This window comes from Lepidochelys kempii, chromosome 5 (genome assembly GCF_965140285.1).
Source record: "Lepidochelys kempii isolate rLepKem1 chromosome 5, rLepKem1.hap1, whole genome shotgun sequence".
Lineage (NCBI taxonomy): Eukaryota > Metazoa > Chordata > Testudines > Cheloniidae > Lepidochelys > Lepidochelys kempii.
In genome coordinates this window covers 18,928,657-18,953,924 of record NC_136384.1, presented here as the reverse complement: position 1 = coordinate 18,953,924, position 25,268 = coordinate 18,928,657, and the positions used below count along the sequence as shown (strand labels likewise).

Below are 25,268 nucleotides of genomic sequence, written 5' to 3'. Positions count from 1 at the left end.
AATTCATCTTCTGAATTAAACACTACTTGTAGCACATGTTCTCTGAGGTCTTCCATCCAATTACTGACCTGCTCCAACACGGCTTTGGGAGATAGCATAATGGGACAGGCACATGATAAATAACAAGTAGATAAAGAATGTCTAAAGAGATTTTATTAAAAACATTTTGTTTCTGTAATATAGGACAATTAAATGCATTTTTCTTCATCTAAATATATGCTTAGAGGCTTTCCACCTTTCTGAAGCGATTATAAAAAAGCAAATCCAAATACTAGGCAATGTATCCCTTTACTCTGAAATGCCATGTTTCTCATGTAAATCCTTCTTTTCTTCCTGTGCCTAAGAAGACACTGTATAGGGTAAAATTTTACTACTATATTCCAAAATGGCAAAAGACACCTCATGTTGGCTTACGTGCTCAGTCTACACATCAGTGTGTTTGAGTTAAACAGATCAAATTACTACCCTTGCACTAAACATGATGGAGAGCCTCGTCAGAGGCACTACAGTAGCTAGCATGAAGTTTCAAAGACAACTGATGAGAGGAAGTATTCTGGTTTCATATAACTGAGGAATAGAGAACTCTCAAACTACTAAAGGTCTGACAGAGTCTGAAGCAGAGAAGGATACACAGATGATTCACATACAGTTGTGTGTAAACTGAAACACTGAAGAACACTTATAAAATATTAATATACAAAGATATTAAACATTCTAGATCTAAAGCAGACACTTGAATTCTAGAACCAATTAAATGTCTGAATAGATCAATAGATGAGTAAAAGTTTATAAAAAAGAAACAAATTTAGAGCTAGATAAAGGATAGAATAAAATATCTCCTGATACCTAGCCCTGTTCTCTTAAATACAGTATACCATCTATCCAATCTAATATGAAAGAAACCAAAAGATGAGAGTGGGACAGGAAGTTGGACATAATCTTGCAGTGTGATGTGGCAGAAAGAGTCAGTAAGAAATTATGGACTGCATGTAAAGAATCGCATCAAAAACATGACAGTTTTTGTCCATATGGTTTGGGGGGTGACCACATTTGAAATATTAATTTCTGAACATCTCTTTATAAAGATATATTGATAAACCAAAGTTCACTAAAGAGGTTAAAAAAAAAAAGTGTGTGTTGGGGGGGGGGGAGAGGCAGAGAAACTGACTCGCCCCAATTCAGGAACATGCTTAAGATCATGCTTATGTACATCCTAATTCAATAAGGCACTAGGCATGTGCTTAGTGTTAAATACGTGCTTAAGTCCCTTTGATTTCAATAGGTTTAAATGTGTTTAAGTGCTTTCCTGAACTGGGGCCTTTATGGGAAAAGATTAAAAGCAAACCACTACAAATTTTTGAATTGAAGCGTGGACCCCTTTGGAAATCTTAAGTTTCCCCAGGGGTCTGCAGAACACTGATCGAAAACCACTGAAATAGTATGTACAACATGCCTAACTTATAACAAAGGAAGGGCTTGTTTACACTCTTCAGATATTTGTACCCTGTTAACACCAAGGGGGGGGAGGGGAGGAGAGAGAGAGAGAAAAAACGATTTAGGGTGGTCCAAGGGACTATGAGAGGTGGTTAGAAATTAGAGGGGAATTGAAGGCTGAATACTGAGTAACAGGAAAAAACTTCCTAACATGGAGCTCCATTAGGTTTTCTCAACAGAACTGGTATGAGTTCTACCACTTGTGACAGAGTTATAGTAGACTGGATAGAAAGTAGAAAAGCTACTTAGGGAACAATACTACATTGTCAAGTATATGGACTAGAAGACAAAATAGGTCTTTATCTCCAACTTGAATGAATATGGGTAACTGTGGTCACATTTTTGTATGCTGGCTGGAATTCTAGCCTTTACAAGTACAGTCCCACAGAAAAATTAGACAGGATATTAATATCAATAAGACCCAATGTAAAAAAGAAACTGATTGCTTACTTTTTTAAATTCATCATTTTGTTCAGCAGTTTTATTCTGGTTAAAGCTTTCATGAACTGCTTGTAGGTTGAACAACATTAGCTTTAAAGCTTCAACTGGCCCATGGTGGTTACCGCCAGAAAAGGTATTTTCCTAAAACCAAAAAGCAGAAATAAAACACGAGCTATAATATTTTAAAAATCAGACCTGCTACTTTTAATTTTTCTTTAGGACAATTTGATAGTTGTGACCTATGTGGATTTTCCACTACTTTTTTATCAGTCTATAGAAATAGCATATAGAGGGCCTCATTCTCCACTACATCAATTGTATGGCACTGTAGCCCATGGAACCAACATAGATACAGTGCAGTAGATCTTGAGTAACAGAGGGTATGTCTACACTGCAGTTAAACACTCACAGCTGGCCCGGGTTTGCAGGGGTTGGCCAAGGGGCTGTTTAATTGTGGTGTAGGTATTTGGATTTGGGCTGGAACCCAGGCTCTGGGACCCTCCCAACTTGTGGGGTACCACAGTCCGAGCACCAGCCGGAGCCTGAACATTTACACTACGATTAAACAGCCCCATAGTACAAGCCTACTGACATGGGCCAACCACGGGTGTGTAATTGCAGTGTAGACATTCCCACGAGGTGGAATCAGGTCTAGAAACGATAAAGGAATATAGGAATTTGTCTGACAGCAATTTGGTAGAGAGATCATGCTTTTAGTAGGTCTTGATTTTATTTGATAGATGTTACACTAATAATGAACATAGCTGGGCACACACAAAAATTCTTAGCTGACAACTCCAAATATCAATTTTAATAAAAATACGATAAATCCAGAGCCAAACTCAATCCCACATTCACCCATAACATGCACACCATATGTTCCCCAACACTTGGAAAGCAAACACCTTGGAAAAGAGTTGTTTAGAACCTGAACTGTGAATTTTCACATTTTCTAATTTTGAATGTTTACTTTTAGAATGGACATCAGTAGCTTAAGAACAAATATCACCTCTGTTTGAAAATTATTTGCCTACTTTTGTTAACAAGTAACACTTTCAGATTACTATAGTTGAAAGATGAGAGGAATTTTTTTTAATTGTGATTTATAAGGAAAAGTTTATCCTCTAAGTATTCTTGTCCAGAATGCATCTTCAAGTCTTGAGTTTTCCCTTCAGCCTCCTCTCTCTTTCCCTTCATCATCTGCTCAAATCCCCTTCTAAACTCAACCATTATTTCTAGCTGCACCACCAAACCTCAGATCCTCACTTCCATCAGATCTATCAAGTGGCACTTCATACAAACGAAGCACTTTTCAGGTACCCTCTCCAGAATGATGTACATCCTGCAGCTTTCACACCAAGTTGTCTTCATGTTTCTTCCATTCTTTAGGTCTTTGTAGCTGTCATAGCCTCCTAAGCTCCCATAAACAACAAGCAGAACAAAAAACCACACACACACACTAGACACGCCCTCCCCCAAACTCCCACTATAACTCTCCAATTTTTCACAGCTCCGTTTGATGGCTCCTCTGCCTCTGGTTAGCCAGTTGGCTGCCTTTATATATGTTTGGGGGGGGGAGAGAAGTAGAGAGAGAGAGAGAGAGAAGTAGAGAGAGAGAGGTGTGTGTGTGTGTGTGTGTGTGTGTGTGTGTATATATATATATATATATATATATATAGAAGCAGAGCATTAGATCACAGCTAAACCTTGACTGAAGGTAAGGCTTGCCTAGCTATCATCTAATGCTCTGCTTGTCTCAACACTCTGCTCCCTACCAAACTTTACAAACTGAAAACAAACCACGGAGCAAAGACATACTCTCAAGAACTCATTCACTGCCCCCAAGGAACAGGGGCCTGTCTCCTTTTTCCAACAACAGATCTCCACTCAAACTCTTGTTTTCACCATTGTTTGCTGGTTCCTGTGCTGCTCCTCCTTTGGATGAACAACGCAGATGAGTATACATTAATCAACTCCATCCATTTTGCTCTTTGAAATTCAGCAAGAGGAGGTGAGGAGTAAAAAGCAGAAGAAAGGAGTAGATGTGATTCGGAATATCACTTGGAGGTATTTGAAATTGAGGGGAGGTGTGAACACTGGATCAATTATCCAAAGAGGACTGGGAGAATGTCACCTCACCTGTAGATGGGGAGGTGGTGAAGATGAGGAGGTGTCACCTCATAAGTAGAAGAGGAGGTGACGGAGCGGACTGAAAGTGTTGAAACTCATCCAGGAAACGGGTTTCAAGACTAATAAAGAGAAAGCCCAACTAGTGCAAAGGAGAGTGAATTGTTTGGGGGTGACCCTAGGGGAACAAGGAATTCAGGTAGATCAACAAAAGGTGAAATCATTAATGAATTTACCAAGGCCAGAGGATTCTCATACATTGAGGGTGATGTTAGGAGAGTTTAACTATTTAAGAAAACTGCTGGAATTTTGCCACTATAACTGGACCCTTGTGGCGTCTACTAAAAAATAAAGTAGAATGGGAGCAGGGGCCTGAACAAGAAAAAGCTTTCTGTAATTTAAAACAAGCCTTGATGCAAGCTCCAGCATTGAAATTCCCAGAAATAAACAAGCCATTTGTGATTAAGTTGGCAGCAACCCAATGAAGTCTAGCAGCCGTACTGATGCAAGAAACTGACAGAAAGTTAATACCGGTAGCACATGAGTCTAGAAAATTAACCCCTACAGAGCAGCAGTTTGGGATCTGTGAAAAAGAATGTTTAGCTGCTGTGTGGGCCTGTAGTGGGGCAGCTGCCCCACTCCTGCAGAACGGGATAAAAGCAGCCCTGCAGAGGGCTGCGGCTGGGAAAAAAGAGTGAAAACAGTTAAGGGAGTAGTTGACCACAGCTGTGGCCAGCTCAATTAGGGCCCAGCTGGTCCTGACAAGAGGGCTGTGGGCCAGAAGCTGGAGTAATCTCACTCTAGCCCTGGAGTGGGAAGGGCTAGCTGCCTGAAAGGAAAGTACCTGAAGCAGAACAGTGCTGGGGAATAGGGCAAGGGAGCTAGGGAACTCCAGCCTGGTAAACCCCCAGGCTACAGGTCTTGGTGAAGGCCTATAAAGGTACTGAGGCTACACAGGTGCAGCCTGGGAATAGGCAGAGGCAGCTGGTCCTAACCCCTTGCCAATGATAAGTGGCCATTACAGACTGCATTCTGCCCCAGTAAAAGAGGGCTAGATGATGACTGACAGTAGTCACTGAAGTGAGATGGGCTTAGGGGGTTGGGGGTTACCCTGGGAGGGGAGACCCAGAGTGTGGGGGTACTGCTGGGGCAGAACCGTGAGGTAAAGGGCATCTGAGTCTGGGGGGACACGGGGCCAGCGGCAGGCGAGACACTGGCCTGCAGAGGGCACTCTGTACACTGGAAAAGAGCTAATTCCCAGATGACCAGCGGGAGGCACCGCACCGGTGAGGAGTCACTTCGCTACAGGGCCATTGAAGCTTTTGATTTGACGACTGGTACAGTCCCTGTTATAATACCAACACCTGACTCTCCCCTGAAGTATATTTTAATCAGGAAAACTGCAGGGAAAAGCAGTATCACATATCATGATGGCCCAATGGACCTTGATGTTAACTAGCAGAGATGTTACATATGAGAATAACAAACAAGCAATGATGCTAGCATATGGTCTCCTGATGAAAGGAGAGGAGCATGAATGCCCACTTCCAGAAACTGAACCAAAGTTAGCTGAAGAAGCAACCCTGGTACATGAAATGTTAAACCTTGGAGAAAAAGAGGTTTGGTTTACAGATGGTAGTTCATACCATGAGAACACTAAGAAATATACGGACTATACAGCTGTATAGTCAAGTTGCAGTGGGGGAGGTTTAGATTGGATATTAGGAAAAACTTTTTCACTAAGAGGGTGGTGAAACACTGGAATGCGTTACCTAGGGAGGTGGTAGAATCTCCTTCCTTAGAGGTTTTTAAGGTCAGGCTTGACAAAGCCCTGGCTGGGATGATTTAACTGGGAATTGGTCCTGCTTTGAGCAGGGGGTTGGACTAGATGACCTTCTGGGGTCCCTTCCAACCCTGATATTCTATGATTCTATGATTCTATGTACAAATTGATGGGGAAACAATTTCTGGTTCTAGGAGCATGACCTCAGTTCAGGGAGCAGAGGTCAGAGCTCTTAATGATCTGATTACACAGAAAAATAATGTTGCAGACTGTCTTTATGTCTATTTGGATTCAGACTTTGTGGTACAAGGACTGTTATACTGGATTGGGATTTGGAAAAAGATCATTGGGAAACAGCTGAGGGGAAAAATTTGGTCCAAAAAGAGGATTGGAATATCTACCTATAATTAGTTGAAAACACACCCAGGAAAATTAAGAGCAAGACATATTAAAGGTCATCAAAAGCCAAAAGGGAATGAAAAATATTGGAATGATAAAGCGGATGCTTTAACTAAATTAGCAGTAAAGGAACCTTTGGGAGTTATGGTAGTTAGTAGTCAAGCCTTAAAACAGGAGGTTAAACCTGAGGAAAGATGGGGAAACTGGAATATACAAGGTGGATATGTGGTGAATAAGAAAACAGGAGAGGTAAAGTGTGTACCTGACAAACTTCAAAGAGAAGAGATTAAAAACCTGTGCCACTCTATGGCCCACCAAGGAATAGAGAATACTCTCTTTAAAATAAAACAAATTGGAATATGGCCTAAGGTGTGAAAGCATGTAGAAAACGTTGTTAAAAATTGCATAAGGTGTGCAACAGACAGAAATAGACCACCGAATTCGGGACTCTTGTTACACCAAAGAATTGTGGGGCCATGGAGTAGAATACAGGTTGATTATACTGATAAATTGCCTAAGATCCAAGGGGGGAAATAAATATTTGTTAGTGATAGTAGATTCCTTTTCTGGATGGGTGGAGGCAATTCCCACCAGAAAACATACTGCAGAAATCACTGCCAAAAAGTTGTGCAAGTAGTGTTTAGTAGATATGGAATTCCAAAAGTAATTGATTCAGATAATAGGCCACATTTTGTAAGAGGAATAATTAAAAGTTTATTAAAAGCCTTAGGAATAAAGCAACAACTACATATTCCCTATCATCCTCAATCATCAGGGAGAGAAGAAAGGATGAATCAAACTATTAAATAAGCTCTATGTAAAGTAGTACAAGAAACTGGCAAAGACTGGGTCGATAAATTGCCCAATGGTGTTGGTGGCAATCCGAACTAGTGATCAATTGGGTACTGGCTAGGAGATTGTGGAGTCCTTTATTGTACCCAGAAGGGGAGGTATCAGTTACCCAGTGGATAAGGGAGTTACTAACAGAACTTAAGAGAGTGGAAAATGGAATAAGAAAGCGACAAGAAGTTTTAGAGCAAGTGATCAATAAAATTGAATTGCTTGCTAAATTATAAAATGATACATGATTAATGCCATTAATTATTGTATCAAGAGGGGGGAATGTTGGGAGATATATATGTATATATATACACACACACACACACACACACACACACAGTGATTCATATATCCATGTAATATGTATAGGTCATGGAGGCCTGGTATGAATGATGCGTGCCAGACATGAATGCGTGCGTTGCAAGTTAGCAATCGAAGCAAGGACTTAAGGTCAAGGACTATTAGAACTCTTTCTGCAAAAACAATCTTATGTTTCAAGAAAAATATGGAAAATCATCAGAAAAGGAAATAACACCAGCTGGACTGATTATAAAATTGTGTAAGAATTGTAGGAAATGGCATGACTTGGATCACGGCGGCCCACCCAACATTGTCTCTTTGGAATTTTGTGCAGGTAGAAGGCCTAGTAAACAAAGGCAAAGAACTGATGACACAACGGAATGGACTATAAATGGATGCCTATGATTTCTGCAAATCAGAATTACTTATTGATCCAGAGACCCGTGTGGATATAGGTGTGGTTTTCATCGCCTCCCCGCATCTTCTGATCTTATCCTGATGGAAGGAACCTTGACTGACCATCAGGACCATTCTGACCTTTGGACTCTGGTATACTATGTTTGGGGTGTGAAGGTGGAGTGAATAAGGTTTGTTTTGTAATCAATAAAGAGCATTTAGAGTATTATATACTAACACTGTGTCCGGTATCTGCTTGCTCCCCAGCCCATAGGGAGACCTCACTCGCGGGTCTAACACCCCCAAGCTACGGGTCAAATGTTGAGATGGTTGATGCTTTTAGAGGAACTTTCTTCCCCGGGATTCCAATTTTGCGACTCTGCTAGACAAAAAAGACGAGGAGGAAATGGTAATCCATGACACTTCAGATTTTATATTCCATCAATAAGACATACATATTCGGAGTCCAGTTTATATACTCCTATCCCTAAGGCTGGCCCTGCATCCTGTGAACTCACTTCCGCCCCCTCCCCGCTTCATATGATGTTACTCCTAAGAACTGTGAGGTTACAGTAGAAGCTCTGTCTCTTCATCCACACACTCAAATTTTGCTCAAAGAATTGTAAGACCTCTGCCAATACTAGTGGCAGAAGACCTTGAGACAGATGAGGCTATGCAGAAAAATAGTTATTTTGCTGAAATTGTGTAATTGTTAAAATAAGTTTATATGTTAGACTAATTGTTTAAGAATGATTAATCGTGCGCTATAAACTTTAAATACAATATATCAGTATTTCAAATGACATTAGAATTCTCTGATAGCATGAGAATTCCTTAAAAAAAGGCCTCCTCACTCCAGATTTTTTGTTTCCAGGGTGGAGGGGGGCAGGAAAGCAAAGATTTAGCACACAGAGTAATGTAGACCTCCAGTATTTTTAATAAGTTTGTTAATTAATTTAATAAGTATCTTTGAAGCAGCTTGACTTTAATCTTTGATAGAGTGAAATAAACTTTTACCCAGTTCCCCAAACGGTGACAGTTCTGCAAATTATTTTATTTATAAGGCCTTGTCCGCCTTGGGGACGTAGAAGCATATAAATGGGTAAGGAACTACTTTTGTATTTGTGCACTTTTGTAAGTCATAGGACAGTTGGTAATAAATTATTACCAGGAACAGACTCCAGTGTTTCAGGTGAACAGCTGAGACTCTTCAGGGGGTTGAGAACATCTCCAGTTATTTCCTCAATGTTATTTATTTGGAAAAAACAGACTCATGGGTGTGACTAAGAAACAGTACCCTAAAAGGAGAATCGCAAAAGTGGACCCAGAGTCAGACGGATATCACTTACTCATGATTGGGCAATGCAGTTGGGGTGACAATCTTGTGATCCTCTGATCCGATCAGATAATTACAGGTAAGGGCCTATGGGATAATACCAGCCCAAGTTTCACTCATAAGAGACCAGATAAATGAGGAAGAAGTTCACCACAATGACAACTCGAAGGCGGATATTCCTATTGCACAGTTTCAGGGTAACTGCACCTGCATCCGCTCCCTCCGTAGTCCATTCCAGGAGTGTCAAGTTAGGTGCTAGGTCTCCAGCTATCACTTATCTCTGATCAGGAACTCCTGCCCCACTACTTTCTGACCAAGGGTTTTAAGGCTTCATAGATCCCTCCCTTACAGTTGGATATACCCAGCAAACCAGTCTAACAGTGAATGTCTGCGTGTTGCTCTCTCTCTGAGAACTCTGAACAGCATATTGCCAGGAGTTACAAGTTACCACACAGCTCATCCTAGGCAAGCACATTTATTCTTAAGGTAAAGTATTACTGAGAAAATATTAAAAATAAAACAGATTTAAACACACCAGGAGTTACCCATTAGTCTTCTGGCAGTCTAGTAGGCCACAGTCTTTCCAGTGCTTCTGGAAGGGTTAGGGCTCCCCTTGAACAGAAGGTCCTATCCATTTGCTTGCAGAAAGGCGGCCCCATAACAATTCAAGCTCAACTTTTTATACCAAAAGCCCTTTCTTTGTTTGAGACTCTGGAAAGCCAACTTTGAATCAGTATACACGAACACCAGGTGGTGTTTCTCCGGAGTTATTTAACAATCTTCAGGGTAATCACCCCACACTGCTTTTAGGTAGTAGCCTATTTGTGGTAACCTGCCCTATGGAGTAGAATACAATCGTACATAAGCCATTCATAAATTTGATACAGTAGCCCCCAAAGATACTGCATGGGATTGCAATATCCATCACAACTTCTACTTTCCCTTCCAAAGAAAGTAGATGGAGACATTGCAGCCTGAGAACGTCAGTACCCAAGCCAGAAGATGTTGCCTGGCTCCCCAAACTACAGCTGCTAACTGACTCTGAAGCTTCACAGACAAGCAAACTAAAGAGCAGATACTTTTTCTGAGAAATTTTATTCTTTTTGTCTCCTTAACAGGACATTTGAACACCAGAACAGGGACACCTGCTAGGAAAAAACTGTCCTAGCTTTTTTCGAAGTGGATATGTTTGTAATATCTGGTAGCTGGTAATAGCATGTGCATATAAGCCCACAGTATAAGTTATCACTGAGTACTACTTAACCTAGGATCAAAGCAAATTATAGATCTTTAAGAGTCACGTAGGATATATAAAGATTTGATATATTTAAAGATTTAACCTAATCTTAACCAATTCTTTCCATGTTAGGGAGTGTTGGGTCAAAAAAAAACTAGCAAACCAGGAAGATGGTCTTCTCAAAGACCACGGCACCTTCCTCTTGTGTAAGGTACCAGTTCGGTACAGATACTTACTTGTGGGAGAATTCTGTGTCACTGAGCATGCACAATTTGTGCAGAAATTAAAGTGTTTTGTGCAGAATTTCCTTTTCCTCCACAGAGGAAAATAGGCTGGAGAGCTGCTGGCTACCACTAGGGGTTACTGGACCCAGCACAGCACAGCTTGCAAGCAGAAGACACTGCTGCGGGGAGGGCACTAGAGGGATCCCGGCAACTGCAATTTTCAACATGCCCTGAAGGAAGGAAGCGGCATGTAGGAAACTCCACACAAACCCAGGACCCAGCATCAGGCTATTTCTCTCTCTGGATCCCTGGGCTCTGGGGGAGAGGGGTAGGTATGTCTGGACTGGCGGGGGTGTCTGGCCACGGCTGAACTCTGAGGGGGTCGGGCACAGGGGGTGCATGTGAGTGTCTGTGCTGGGGGAAATCCTGAAGCTGGGGGGGGGAGGAGGAATAGGGGGTGTGGGTGCCTGGCCCCCCAACTGGGCTCTGGGGGGAGGGGGAAGAGAAACAAGAACTGAGTTGTTATAGGGGTTTCCTCAACTCTATTTTTTTGCGTCTGTACTGTTACAGACATAGTTGCGGATAGGTATTTTGAAATAAATTACCAAAATAATTCAAACTGGCATTATTATTGAGTGTTATTTTGACAACTAAAATATGGAGAATTTTAAATTTTTGGGAGCAGAATTCCCCCAAGAGTAATAGATATAATCTTTACATCAAACTTTGTAAAGAAAATGATTTAGGAAAGACCTGGTCATATAAAACAACATGAAGGTGTTCTTTTTTCAGAGATTCCAAAAAGGAATGTTGGGAGTTGTTAAATCACAAAAAGCTAGAACATAACCCCCAACCCCCGCAAAAAAAAAGCTCTACATGTGTCCTTAAAACGTCAGTGAAAAACATGTGTAGTTGGGAACGTTTTGTAGAAAACCTTTATTTATTTCTTAAATGCAAGCACACAGTGAAATGCAAATATATGTTAGTATAGTTTCTAATGTAAATTCCTAATATCACCACTATAACATGATTCAATGGCTGAAAGTTGAAGCTAGACAAATTCAAATTGGAAACAAACACATACATTTTTGATAGTCAGGCTAATTAACAATTGGAATAGCTTCCCAGGGGTCAGCATGGATTCTTCATCACTGACCATTTTTAAATTAAGATTGGATGTTTTTCTAAAAGATATGCTCTGGGAATTATTTTGGAGAAGTTCTCTGGACTGTATTATACAGGAGATCACGAAGGTCCCACTTCTGACCTTGGAATCCATAAACTGTTTTGTAAATGGCAAAATGCTGTATATACCAACATGGAATATAATGATCTCGCTAACTTGATTACTAATACAAGAACTTATTTATATACAGAACATTTATTATTAACACTGTGTTAGGAAACAAAAAATAGAAAGCGTTCAGTTAACAAAAGTGAGACTGAAAACATCAGGAATGTTTTCTTTAGTGAAGAGATGAATATGAAGGGAAACTATACAAAATAATGATCTAGAGCAGTGGTTCTCAACCAGGAGGTACGTGTACCCATCGGGGTACATGGAAGTCTTCCAGGGGGTACATCAACTCATCTAGATATTTTCCTGGTTTTATAACAGGCTACATAAAAAGCACCAGTGAAGTCAGTACAAACTAAAATTTTATACAAAATTATTTGTTTATACTATACACTGAAATGCAAGTACAATATTAGTAGTCCAATTGATTTATTTTATTACTTTCTCATTTTTACAATAGTTAACAATTTTTCAGTAATATTGTGCTGTGACACTTTTGTATTTTTATGTCTGATTTTGTAAGCAAAGTACTTTTTAAATGAGGTGTAACTTGGGGCTACACAAGACAAATCAGACTCATGAAAGGGGTACAGTGGTCTGGAAAGGTTGAGCACTACTGGTCTAGAGAAGGTAGACTGACATATTTAGTTTAATTAAAAGGCAACAATAAAGCTAATACAAGAGGAAAAACAATATATAACCAAGCTGTGGAACTCAACTGATTGACAAAAGCTATTACTGAAGCTAAGAGATTAGTAGGATCAGATATTTATATGGATAATGATAATGCCACCATTTAGTTACTTCAGATAGGAAAAACATTAAAATATAGGATAGAAAATTCAAGCAAGTAATGAAACAATTACTATTATCAAAATAGGTTAAGATCAACTGCTATTTATTTGCAATCCTTGATCATGGAAAGGTCAGAATGTAGGGTTTAATCATTAGAATTATGTGACCATTTAAAGCCATTACAATTTTTCCTTTTGCTGTTAACTCATTATTAAAGCTAAAACAGAAACCAATTACAAGTGTTCCTCATGCTACTATTTATTGGTCTTATGTACTTTTGATGTCCATGTTAGCACATGCACTAGAATCAACTTACAGAACTGTAAAGTCTTATGATTTCCTTTAAGACTACTATAAGCAAGAAATATTACAAGATAGGTATAATTAAACTTAACCTACCTGATTGTCATTATTTAAACAGTCTTCAAGGAATTCATTAACCATGTTAGCCTTGGGGGACTGTAGGGCGTTCTCATCTTCCTCACAGCGTACAGGTACTGGAGGTTTGCTAAACAAAAAGTTAAACATGCAATTGAAAGTATGAAACAGCTTTACAAACTCAAATTGCTATAAGATACATTCACATGTCATTGGGACTAATGTTTCATATGCTTATAAAATATGCAGATAATAGGCTGGGAGAGGTTGCAGAGGATAGGATTAGAATGATCCTGATAAATTGTAGAATTGCTCTGAAACCAACAAGATGAAATTAAATAAAGACAAATGCAAAGTACTGAACCTAAGAAGAAGAAAAAAAAAATCAAATTCACAATATAAATGAGAAATAACTGGCTAGGTAGCAGCACTGCAGAAAAGAATTTGTGGGTTATAGTGGGTCACAATTTGAAGCTTAGTCAACAGCGTGATGCTGTGGTGAAAAAGATGCTGGGCTGTAATAAGAGGTATCATACATAAGACACGGAAGATAACTGTTCCGCTCTACTTGGCACTGGTAAGACCTTCAGCTGGAGTACTATGTCCAGTTTTGGGCACAACACTAAAAAAAACAATGAACTGGAGATAGAGAGGAGAATAACAAAAGTGATAATATATTTCAAAGACATGATCTAGGAGGAAAGGTTGAAAGAACTGGGCATGTTTAGTCTAGAGGAGAAGAGGCTGGGGAAGGGAACGTAAGTTTTCAAATATATAAAAAGTTGTTTTAAAGATGACCATGATCAATTGTTCTCCACATCCACTGAGGGTAGGACAAGAAGTAATTGGCTTAGTTTGCAGCATGGGAGAGTTAGGTTAGATATTAGGAAAAATCTTTCTAACCAGTTAAGTAAGGGAATAAGTTACTTAAGGAGGTATGGAATCCCCATCATTGGAGGTTTTCAAAAACTAGTTAGACAATGGTGGGATGGTCTAGGTATACTTAACCCTGCCTCAGTGTGCAGGGATGGAGTAGGTGACCTCTTTAGGTCCCTTCCAGCCCTACATTTCTAGGATGCCTATCCTACCAAAATGTGATTCAACACAAGTTCAATTCCACCACTGGTACTGATTGGTGCAGACAGGGTTCACCTCTTTCCACCACTGATGATTAAGTTCCACTTTTTCCTGTGTAGACAAGACCTTCATAGTCATTTTAAAAAAGGAGGGGGTGAAGTGGGAAGGAAGATAAGATATTAACATTTTTTACTATAGCTTTCCACTATACCGGATTCATTCTGCTCCCTATATTTGGAACAATACCCAATTACCAATGCACCAAAAATCTTCACTCTCCTCCTTCAAACAACTCATCAGAACATCCTATTTATATTACAGCCCTCATTTCCTGAGTTAGCTAATCCTCCCCGACTTCATTTTCACATCAAAACATTTAAGGTTACTTTCCCCTACAGTGTAGGTCAAATTATTTGGTCCTGTAGAAGACAATCCTTTTTTTACATCCAGGACTACTCCAAACACCCAGTCCAAGAATCTAGACCCATATTTGAAGCTGTCCAGGAGCCTTCACAGCTATCAACTGTTCCCCCCATAAACAAATGACAGTGTGTTGCCTTGCATCAAAACTTTTCCTGCACTAACAAAATTTACAAAACTAGGGATCCAGAAATATATCACTGTGGGTTTAGTGAAAGTAGAAACCTAGTAATTGATAAAATGATTGAACAGGAGACAGTAGAGTACCACCTCATATGATAAAATATCAAAATCTTAGCAATTCAAGCTGCATCTTCTAAAAACACTCCCTTCTCTTTCCTTAGCATTTTTATGTGAGAAAATCATGCTTATCTAAAATATTCTATAGCAATGGTTCTCAACCTGTGGGCTGCTTGCAGTCCAATCAACACCCAGCTGCAGTCCATGTGACATCCTCAGAGCCATACGTGTGGTGCCCACATAACACAGAGAGCTGCATATGCAGCTCACAATGGTAAATAGGTTGAGAAACACTTATCTATAGTATACACAACACATATACTTAGGCAATGATAACCATTAATACAATTTGTTCTTGAAAGTGTATTTTTGTTTACTCACAAAGCAACTGGAACATTTTCCCATGATCTTTCTGCTTCCAGTATATCTACTGTACAAGGGCTGCCATCATTTTTCAGAGCACTTGATAAATTCTCAACAGAAGACTCTAGAGTTCTCTTTGCCTTCAAGATAAGCAACTCAATCTGGTCATCTAAAAACACAACACAGCATCATCACCAGTTACTATTCACTACGATTCTTCAAGTCCGCAATTTCACTTTCATTATTACAAGATACTGTTCAGACTTAGTCTAAATGATTTGTAAGACACTGGAAATAGTCTGTCCTCTTTCACAGACAGTATTGTCAAAATTTTCAAAATGCGGTGCCTAAATTTTGCTTAAATATGAAATTAAGCCTCTTAATATGGAGCTATGAGACTAACTCTAGGTACCTCTTTTTAAAAATCTTGCCATCTGATTTTATAGAACAAATAGTCCTCTATTCCAAGCTCTAAGTTCCCAGAAAAGAATCAAATACCGCTCTTCCCAACATAAAATACATCCCAGAACATAAAATAACCTCTACAATAAACAAAAACCCTCTAGCCTTCAACCCACCTCAACACTTGGGGAAAAGATTATCTTGTATTATACCCTGAAGATTAACAGATCTGGTGGAGTGGGAAGAGAGAATTCCAAAGTTGAGTATCCCTCTCAAAGAACGCCCTGCTAACAGCTGTCTCCTCTTTATAGTAGGGGACAGCATCAGTGCCTCTGCTGATCTTTATTGTGGCTGTAGGGCAGGGACCGGCAACCTTTGGCATGCGGCCCACCAGGGTAAGCTGGTTTGTTTACCTGCCACATCCACAGGTTCGGCCGATCGTGGCTCCCACTGGCCGCGGTTCGCCATCCCAGGCCAATGGTGGCAGCGGGAAGTGGTGCGGGCCAAGTGATGTGCTGGCCACCACTTCCCGCAGCCCCCATTGGCCTGGGACAGCAAATCGCAGCCAGTGGGAGCCGCGATTGGCCAAACCTGTGGAAGCGACAGGTAAACAAATCAGCCAGGCCCGCCAGGGGGCTTACCCTGGCGGGTCACATGCCAAAGGTTGCCGATCCCTGTTGTAGGGCATATTATTGTTCAATTGCACCATCTGTGTCAGATGTGAATTGAAGGGAAAATTAACATAGCCACAGCCTTTCCATGCAGTAGGATGTTTCCTTCCATACCTCATTTATAGAATACAGCATTTAAGATTCCTTAACTTTATAAAGCCCTCTGATATTAAGATTTTCATTTAATCAAATATATATCAATACTGAGGATTCTTAAGTGGCTGGCAAATAGGTCTTCATAGTGTTATACACACACCATATGTAATTACATACAAAACCTGCATTAGTTAGATTGCAAAGTCAAGCACTCAAAAATTAGAAAGTGGCAGATTTACGTTTTCATGTGCAACCCTAATTCAACTACCTGTCCAACTAGCCTTTGGACTGAGTGAGGTAGGGGTCCTGGTGGGGGAGGGGGGAGTATGTGATCATATAATTAAAAACTGCATTATAATAGATATACACAAAGGGGTGAAAACTGAAGTTATGCAGGCATCTGTAAAGCTGACATTTCCTAACTTCTGAGTGCTTGACTTTGCCATCTAAAATAATGGTTTTAATTAGATTTTATAGAATTTTCTAGTTTTTTTTGTTTTTTTTTTAAATAAACCAAATCCCAACCATACATTACCAGCAATGTGAATGCTGAATCCTCAACACTGCAACGCAGACTTCTACCTCTTGAGCTACCTGACTAACCACATTAGCTAGCAACAGGAAAATGCTGTTGGGGGTGGGCTGCTGGCACCACATGCTGGGAGATTTTTTTAATAGAGTCTAGCTCAGCAAGCTGCCCCCCACCTGGGAATTGAAAGAGCTCCTGCTCCACATGGTGCTCCCAGGGAGGACTGGAAACTGGGCACAAACTGGTTATGGGGTGAGCTCGGCTTTCTTATCCCCTAGAGTTGAGGGAGCTACTGCCCATGTTGTGCCCCCCTGCAGGGATAGAGCACTGAATCCTTTCCCCCCGACCCCGCAAATGGGCACAGTAATGTCCAGCTCCCTCCATTCTTTCCTATTGCAGCTGGTCACAGGTATTCTCAGTGCAGTATCTGCTTCTGCTGTTTGAGAGAAACTGGCAGAGGCTGGTCACAAAGGCAAACCAGCTAGAAGTGTGAAGTCAACATGCATAAGTTAAAACAGGGTTAACCCTGTATGGATACTCTCATTTAGGAGTAAAGTGCCCTTTGTTCACTCTAACTTAGGGAGATGTTAATATTATGGACTCTACAGTGGTACAGCTATAGCGCTGCAGCTGTGCTACAGTAGCACCATAGAGTAGACACTTCCTAGACCATGAAGTTTTTCCTGTCTCTGTAGTAAATCCACCCCCTCAAGAGGCGGTAGCTAGGTGGACTGAATTCTTCTTTTGATCTAGTTGTGTCTATACCAGGACTTAGGTCAACTTAACTATGTCTCTCACCGACATGAATTTCTCACACTCAGTGGACTGACGAATCTAGGTCAACCTAAATTTTGGATGTAGACCAGACCTTAACCCTCCCAGATTAAATTACAGTGTACTAAGCCCACTTTACTCCTGAATGACAGCATTCATTGGATGGGTGGGTGAGATTAAATATGTACTAATTTATACATATTGACTTCAGAACTTTAGCTGATTTACCTTAACTTTACTGAGGGCTTGTCTTCATGAACACTACACTGGTGCAACTGTGCTGCTGTAGCGATTTAGTGAAGACCTCTCATTGTAGTTAATCCACCTCCCCGAGCGGCAGTAGCTATGTTGAGGGCAGAAGCTCTCCTGTTGACATAGCGCTGTCTACATGGGGAGTTACATCAGTATAACTATATCACTCAGGAGCGTGGATTTTTCACCACTCCCCCACGTAGAATAGGTGTGAATAGCCTTACTGCGCAATATAAGAGGAGCATATTCTGCCATGTGTGACTAAAAGGGTAACATTTCGCATTTAACATTCTCAAGAAACATTCAAACCAAATCATGCGTAATGCAGTTACCTCTGAATGGCTGTCTGGACTGTCTTGAGAGACCATTGCCAGGTTGGAAGTCTGCACTTGGTCTGACATATCGGCAATTTCCTGATACTTTACTGTCACCTGTTGGATCCAGATAACTATTTTGTTCAAAAGAACTGCAGTCCAATTTATCCACAACATGGCATTTTTTCAGATTCTCACACATTTGTGAAGAGGAAAATTCATCTTGTACGTTAACTGTCTGAATAAAACTTTGATTAGCTGAATCACATAAAAGGTTATGACTCTTTAGCCAGATTGGGTACTTGAAATCAGGAATACTACTTATCCCAGACACATTCAAGTCGGACTTATGGCTAGTAAGCCACCTTGGATAATTCTTGACAGAAATGGACTTAGAGTGTTGTTGAAAAAGGCAATCCCCTGCATTTTCTTTAGAAAATATAGAATTATATTTGTGAGATTTATACACATTGTGTTTCTCTTTGTCAATGTCTCTGTAGTGATTTCGATTATCCACAGCATTGCCATTGTCTTGGAAACCAAAGTCTTTTTCAACATCAAATGAGGAAGTTTGATAAGCATAGAAGGGAGATTTTTTCAGTGACTTCCTAATCCACTTCCCGCTTTGAAGCCCTGACCCAGAAGGTATCCTGTGGATAAAAGGCAGTGATCCATCTGCTGGAAATGCTAGTAGATCATCTGTGGTGAGACTAATCAAGTCTGGGTCACAAACAGTTTGTCTTATAAAAGGTGAGGCAATGGAATTGAGTTTTACTTGCTGGTTAAAGTCCTCCAAAGCTGAAAAACAGAGAAACAGTTTTTATATATTTTCCTAAATTTAAAAAAAATTAAAACTATGTACTTGAAAAACTTATGATAGATACATTTTTACATTAGTTCTTTTACTAAATTACAATGTGAATATTGCGGACTGATGTTTCAAAGCATCATAGTCGATCAATTCTGACTCCACTTCTCTCAAAATATTGGTGGCAAAAATGAACAAAATAAAGTCATTTAAAACTTTTGTCTTACTCCCCATGAGTCAAGATACTCATGTTATGCCTGTGGAACGGTAGAGGGGGGTGGTTTTGTGGGAAATCTAGCATCTTCTTTCTGCTGTTTATCTGATTCATAAAACCAAAACGGTGCACCATTCAGAGAAGTATTTTGACTTCAGTGCAGGACTATAAATGGCAGCATATTTCAGACATCACCTGGATTGGAGGCATTATTGATCTAGCCCTCATTTCGTTTGATGCTCCAACTGGGGGTGCAGGAGGGGGCTCCAGTGGGGACAGAGGACTCCCACAGCCCGCTCTCCCCGCAGCAGCACCTGAGGCGGGGAGTGGGAGGAAAACGATGCCCCCTCCCTACTGCAGAAGCTACGGGGCTAGGGCCACAGGACGGGCACCTCTCTCCGGGCTGGTTCAGGCCAGGGCTGGATTCAGGTCAGGGGAGGGATGCTTTGGCCAGTCCGAGCGCAGCAGAGTTGGAGTTGGGGGAGGGGCGCCCCGGCTTTGGCCAGGTGCCCTCCCCCAGCCGCAGCAGGTTCCCCGCGTGGGTTCCCTAAGCATCTGTGCAGCGCTAAGAAGGCGGCTGCGCAACTTACAGGGAACTTAGATACCAACGTAAGTTTGTACTGTAGACCAGGGCTGAGTGCTGTATTTTCAAAGAATTGCTTTCATATAAAACATTTGTGTACCTAAAAATCTGTGTAATGCATGTGTACAGCTGACCATTTTGCCCATAATACATTTCAAATGACAATTTACAGGATGCACAGAACTCACAAGACACTGAAACCTTTTCAGCAATTAGATTTTAAATTTTAAAGTTTTATTGGGACACAGAATACAGCTAAAAGAAAAGGAGTACTAGTGGCACCTTAGAAACTAACCAATTTATTTGAGCATAAGCTTTCATGAGCTACAGCTCACTTCATCAGATGCATTCAGTGGAGTACAGCTAACTACTTTTTGATGTACAAATGTTGAAACCCTACAGAGTGTGTCCAAGTTGCTATCACATGTAAATTGTAGCTGTTATCACATTATGTAGCACCACAAGTGCACATGGAGTCTCACAGACATAAGACAGTCCCTGGCCCCCAAAAAATCTTACAACATGAATACTGTAGGATCTAGTGTCAGCAGAAGAAACAGACTTGTCCAATTTTAGGGCATGCCTTCAAGGTTAGACATTTTTCTAATACATCTGTAATATTTCAGGCAGAGTACTGACTGTCACCTATACACAAATATTAAAGCTGATTCCCTGTCTCTCCCAAAGTGCAGCAAGTATATTAGAAGAAAAAAGTAGAATTGAAAGGACAAGACAATAGCCTGCAGCTACAGAACCTGAACCTGTGATCGTAGTAGAACTCACAAAATATGCAGGGTCAGAATTCAGTCTTTTAGAAGAGATTTCTAAAACTGAGATTCTAATGGCATCATTAAAATGTATTTTACTTTCCTAGCCAAATTCCATTTTAGGTATTTTTACTACCCAAAATCTTCCACCAATTTCAGCTGCATAATATATTAATCTACTGTGTTAAACACATCCAGTCTTGCAAATGTATAACGTGCAGACATGCTCAGTAAAGCATCAATGAGGCTCAGTGCAGGATTGGGGGCCCAGTTTGTAAAGTGCTTTCAGTATATAAAGTAAAGAGAAAATATTTTTTTAAAATAGAAAAAGTTGTTTTTAAGCAAGCACTAGAATCACAAAGCTATTAAACAAAAATATCAGCCTTACCTAACCATAAACAAACTGCATGCCACTAAAACGGTTTCTCTCACACCCACACATCTCCAGGTGTTTCTGACTAGAGTTTTTAGTGGTTAAAGTTAGTTGATAGCCAATAAACTCGTGTTAACTAACACAGCTGTAAAGGCTAATGCAACACCTTTACAAACCTTTGTTCCCAGTCATGGTGCAGCCTATGGTTCAGACAAAAAACTCTAGTTCAGATAAAGTAACAAGTAACCCCAACTATTTGAACTGATAATACCATCAGCACCTAAGAGGTGCTCTAGCAAATTAGTTTTATATAATTCTGATGTTACTCTAGGAACAGAAATTGAATCCTTGTCAAGATCCAAGTTTAGGCACTGATTTACAATATTATGTTCTATACATGCACATCATATATTGTGGGGATGATTTATATTTAATCAGCTGCAGAGCAGTAAGTTTATTCCTGTACCTATGACTGTGTCATCAGACCACAAATCTATTTCCCCACTGTGATGTATTCTAACATTCTTAGCCTCTGATTAGTTCCAAACATCAGTTACTCATTTAGTCATTTTCCCCCAAAATGCAGAATTTTCCATAAAATGACACCTGCTTAAGATCCAGGACATGCAATATTCAATGCAGTATCACAGACATGTTTTCTATTTTTAAAATAGCATTTAAATCCATTGTGTCACAGTGACATATGCAATCTGAGGAGTTTTGTTGAAAAGATGGAAAGTATCCTTAACACTAGCTTTTGGCTAAGAGCTCAATCTCAGATCTAAAAAAACACTTTTTTGCGGGGTGGCGGGCAAAAAGCTATTTTGAAATTTGATTTCCCTAAAATATATTTTTGATTTCCACTAAGCTTACCACTGTTGGACTGATAGTAACTAAAGGCACTACAGATCAACAGATACACAAAAGTAGACCTAATAAAACTTCATTTTTTAAAAAGTGAGAGCTTCAATCCTGCAAACATGCACATCTTCACTTTTAGCATTAGTAATGTGAGTGGTATTACTCACATTCTCAGTTTTAAGCAGGTAAGTGATGCAGGATTGGGATCTAAAACAGTGCTTTCATATATAATGTGTGGCATATATAGAACAAACAGTGGTTTTATTCACTCCCGTGGTAAGACTTGCACTATATTTATGTATTTGCCAATAACAGCTATTCCAAACTCAGCCAGAGTTTAAGGCCAAAATGGACCACTAGATCATGTAGTTAGTGCCTGTATATATTACAGGCCACCAACACACTAAATCTAACGACTAAAATTAGACCAAAATTCTGTAGCCTCTTTGTAATACACCACTCCAGCGGTATTCCACCTTTTACTTATATTTGCTTATGATTTCAAATATTAAGTTATTATTTACAAAAGTTTCATTTAATCTTTAATATGAAACTAAGAAGTAAACAGCACAGTATGAAAGTGCAGTTTCACGCCAGCCAAGTTTGCAGTCCAGGAGATCCAGTTCCTTTATATACCTAAAAACTTGTACAGACAGGAGATGAAAGTGAGGAAGTGTAGTAGACTTATTCCACTTCTACCATACATCTCTAATTTCAAATTTACATGGTTTTATTTTTAATAAGATGTAAAAATTCATTTTTACTGAAGACTATTACAGAGAATGAGAAGTATCACTACCTAAACACCATTTATTACACAATATGTGCCTAGAATTTATGCAGCAAATATTCATTAAATCAAATAGATTACTGATCAGTGTTAAGACTTTTTGACAGATTCAAATTCCAAAAAGGAATTTAAAAAAGTTTCAATGAGAGTATCTATAGCCATATATAACAAACAAGAATAGACTGAAAATGTAAAAGATGACAGATGTAAAAGAACCAGTTCATGAGATGTTCTCTTTAGAGAGATGTCAAAATATTAAACAAAACCACAATTTAAGCTTCATTTGCAGGAAACATACCGTATTTTTGTACAGAACCATACTCTGCTGACTTATCTTTAGGAGTACTCTGACCTATGCAGATTTTTCCAGTGCTTACTTCTGAAGACATAAGGCTTTGATCAAAATCTTCAATATAGGCCTCTAAAGCCTGAGATGCAGAGTTGTATACCTTGTCTTTGTATTGAATTGAGCCGTTTGAGTAGGAGTTACTACTGTTAAGGCTGCAGCTTGCTAGGAGAGAAGACACAGTAGATTCAGGCAAGTAAATGCTGTCTTTTTCAAACGAGCATGCCATGGCTTTTATCCAAATGACTGATGGAATCTCTTCTCATCTTTCTGAAGAGTCTGAGTAAAAAAATAAAAATATAATCAATCACCTCTCATGATGTCCTCTCATACACTGTACTTTCAAATCAAGCATCTGTATGTTTATTAATTTCCAGTAAGAGTTTCACCAATTTTGATAGTTGCACTATTTAAAAGCTAACAAATTCCATTCAGCTCTAAACCAGATATTCAATCTGGCTACTGACCTCATAGCTTTACAAAAATAAAAAAAATGTTTATGATTTATGCATGTATATGAGTAGGCAATAAGAAAAACAAAGGCATTCAAAGCACAGAACAAAAATAAGTCTGCATCTGGACAGAGAAAAGTGAACAAATCTGAGTATTCATATGCAAAAGGCACCTCATATGCTGTGCGGACATCACACTGTTAAACTAGCTTTTTCCAAACAACATTTGGTACTGAAAGATGCCGACTAACCCCGGTTTAGCAAGAGGGGCATTTAGCGACATGAAGAGATTAAAGTCTGCCAGACCACTGCCTTCAACTGGAACATCCCAAAATGTCAGTCTATGACATCACAGCTAGCACAGAAAACCCCAAAAATAATAGAACAAAATTGAAGAGATTAGTAAAAATGGTTTTAACAGTATAAGCAAGTGGTTCAGTTGAACATATCAAAGTGATAGAAGCACCATCAGTGCAGGAAGTCAAGAACAGTTTAGATGCAACAGTACTGGGAACGGTGTATTAAAGAACCCTGCCAACTACAGGTGTGGGTGACATTGGACAGGCATTGGAAGAGCTTTTCCTGTCTCTGCAATTACGAGACAGCCCCTTTAAATTGGCTTGTTTATAACAATCCCATGGGTTGACACTTACTGAAGGATCAGAAACCTAGACTAGTACTAAAGGCTGACGCTGGGATTTTCAAAGAAGCCGAAAGGAATTAAATCCCATGAAAATAGGCACCTAGCTCCCGTAAGCCTTGTTGAAAATCACAGCCTCACTCAACCTGGTCACCTCACACGAGGGCAGGGCTGTTACCAAGCCCCGACCCCCAACGCCCGCCCCCCGCGGAGACCTTCCGCCCCACTGCCCGCTCCGGCCGGGGAGACTACCCGCGGGGCCTCTAAGGCACGCATACCCAGCCGGGACAGTCAGCACCCACCTCCGCTCCCCTCAGCGCCCGTAATCCGCCGTTGCCGCCCGCTAGTTTAAAGTACAACGACACTTCTTTCAAAATGGCGCTGGGCTACTCACTGCGCAGGAGCACAAGGTCTCGCTCCTTTCTGGGAGTTGTAGTTTACCTCCTCCTCCGGAGCGAGCCGGGGACTACAACTCCCAGAATGCCCCGCGGGCCCTCGCCGCAGACATGCGCTGCTGTGATTCAGGGAGCTGAGCTGGAGCTCGTGTGCCCGGGAAAGTATCCGCTCCTCGCTTAAGTCCTTCCCGAAAACTTACGTCCTCAATTATGTCTACAATAGAGGACCCAATAATATGTTATCTGTCTATCAACCCGAGCCACTCAAATGTGCCTATCTCACCCCAGGTTTCAGAGTAGCAGCCGTGTTAGTCTGTCTTCGCAAAAAGAAAAGGAGGACTTGTGGCACCTTAGAGACTAACCAATTTATTTGAGCATGAGCTTTCGTGAGCTACAGCTCACTTCATCGGATGCATCTACAGCTCACTTCATCAGAGCTGTAGCTCCCGAAAGCTCATGCTCAAATAAATTGGTTAGTCTCTAAGGTGCCACAAGTACTCCTTTTCTTTTTATTTCACCCCACTCGTTGTACTGCAGTAACCCTCCTCTTTCTTCATCCCGCCTCCATGTCCCTGTTGCCGTCTGTGCAGATTATCTACCCATCTCTCCAGGGCCGTCTGTGGCCCCTCTCGCAGTGCTGCTGATAGCAATACCACCCGAGGACACCTGCCAGGGGCGTGAAGGGTGTTGCCGAGCCAAGACTTTCCTATACCCCGCTTGCGCTCGTCTGAGGAGCGGACCCTGCCCGCCAGGGCTGGGTGGGGGTAAGTGGCGGTGCGGCACAGCCTGGCTGCTGTGGGTGAGGCTGAGCTCCCCGGTCTCCCGCCTGCAGCGGTCTGAGTACCGGGCCGAAC

The 25,268-nt window shown here is 40.6% G+C and overlaps 1 protein-coding gene across 9 annotated transcripts in view; it reads right to left on the bottom strand.

The window, feature by feature from the left end:
- The window catches only part of C5H18orf54 (chromosome 5 C18orf54 homolog), a 31,073-nt gene extending 5,814 nt beyond the window's left edge, over positions 1 to 25,259 (bottom strand). Inside the window, exons 1-7 of one of the 9 annotated variants that reach the window (XR_012158843.1) lie at positions 24,322 to 24,422; positions 22,880 to 23,206; positions 18,204 to 18,983; positions 15,166 to 15,316; positions 13,069 to 13,177; positions 8,019 to 8,162; positions 1,993 to 2,076 (exon numbers count right to left, since the gene is read on the bottom strand). Coding sequence is in view for 6 of the 9 variants with exons in the window: in XM_073343568.2 (XP_073199669.1) it covers positions 1,945 to 2,076; positions 13,069 to 13,177; positions 15,166 to 15,316; positions 18,204 to 18,983; positions 22,880 to 23,156 (1,449 nt within the window). In the remaining 3 variants the exon portion in view is untranslated. The other 8 variants (XR_012158844.1, XR_012158842.1, XM_073343568.2 and 5 more) reach the window with 8 other exon arrangements.
- Positions 25,260 to 25,268: the final 9 nt, after the last annotated feature.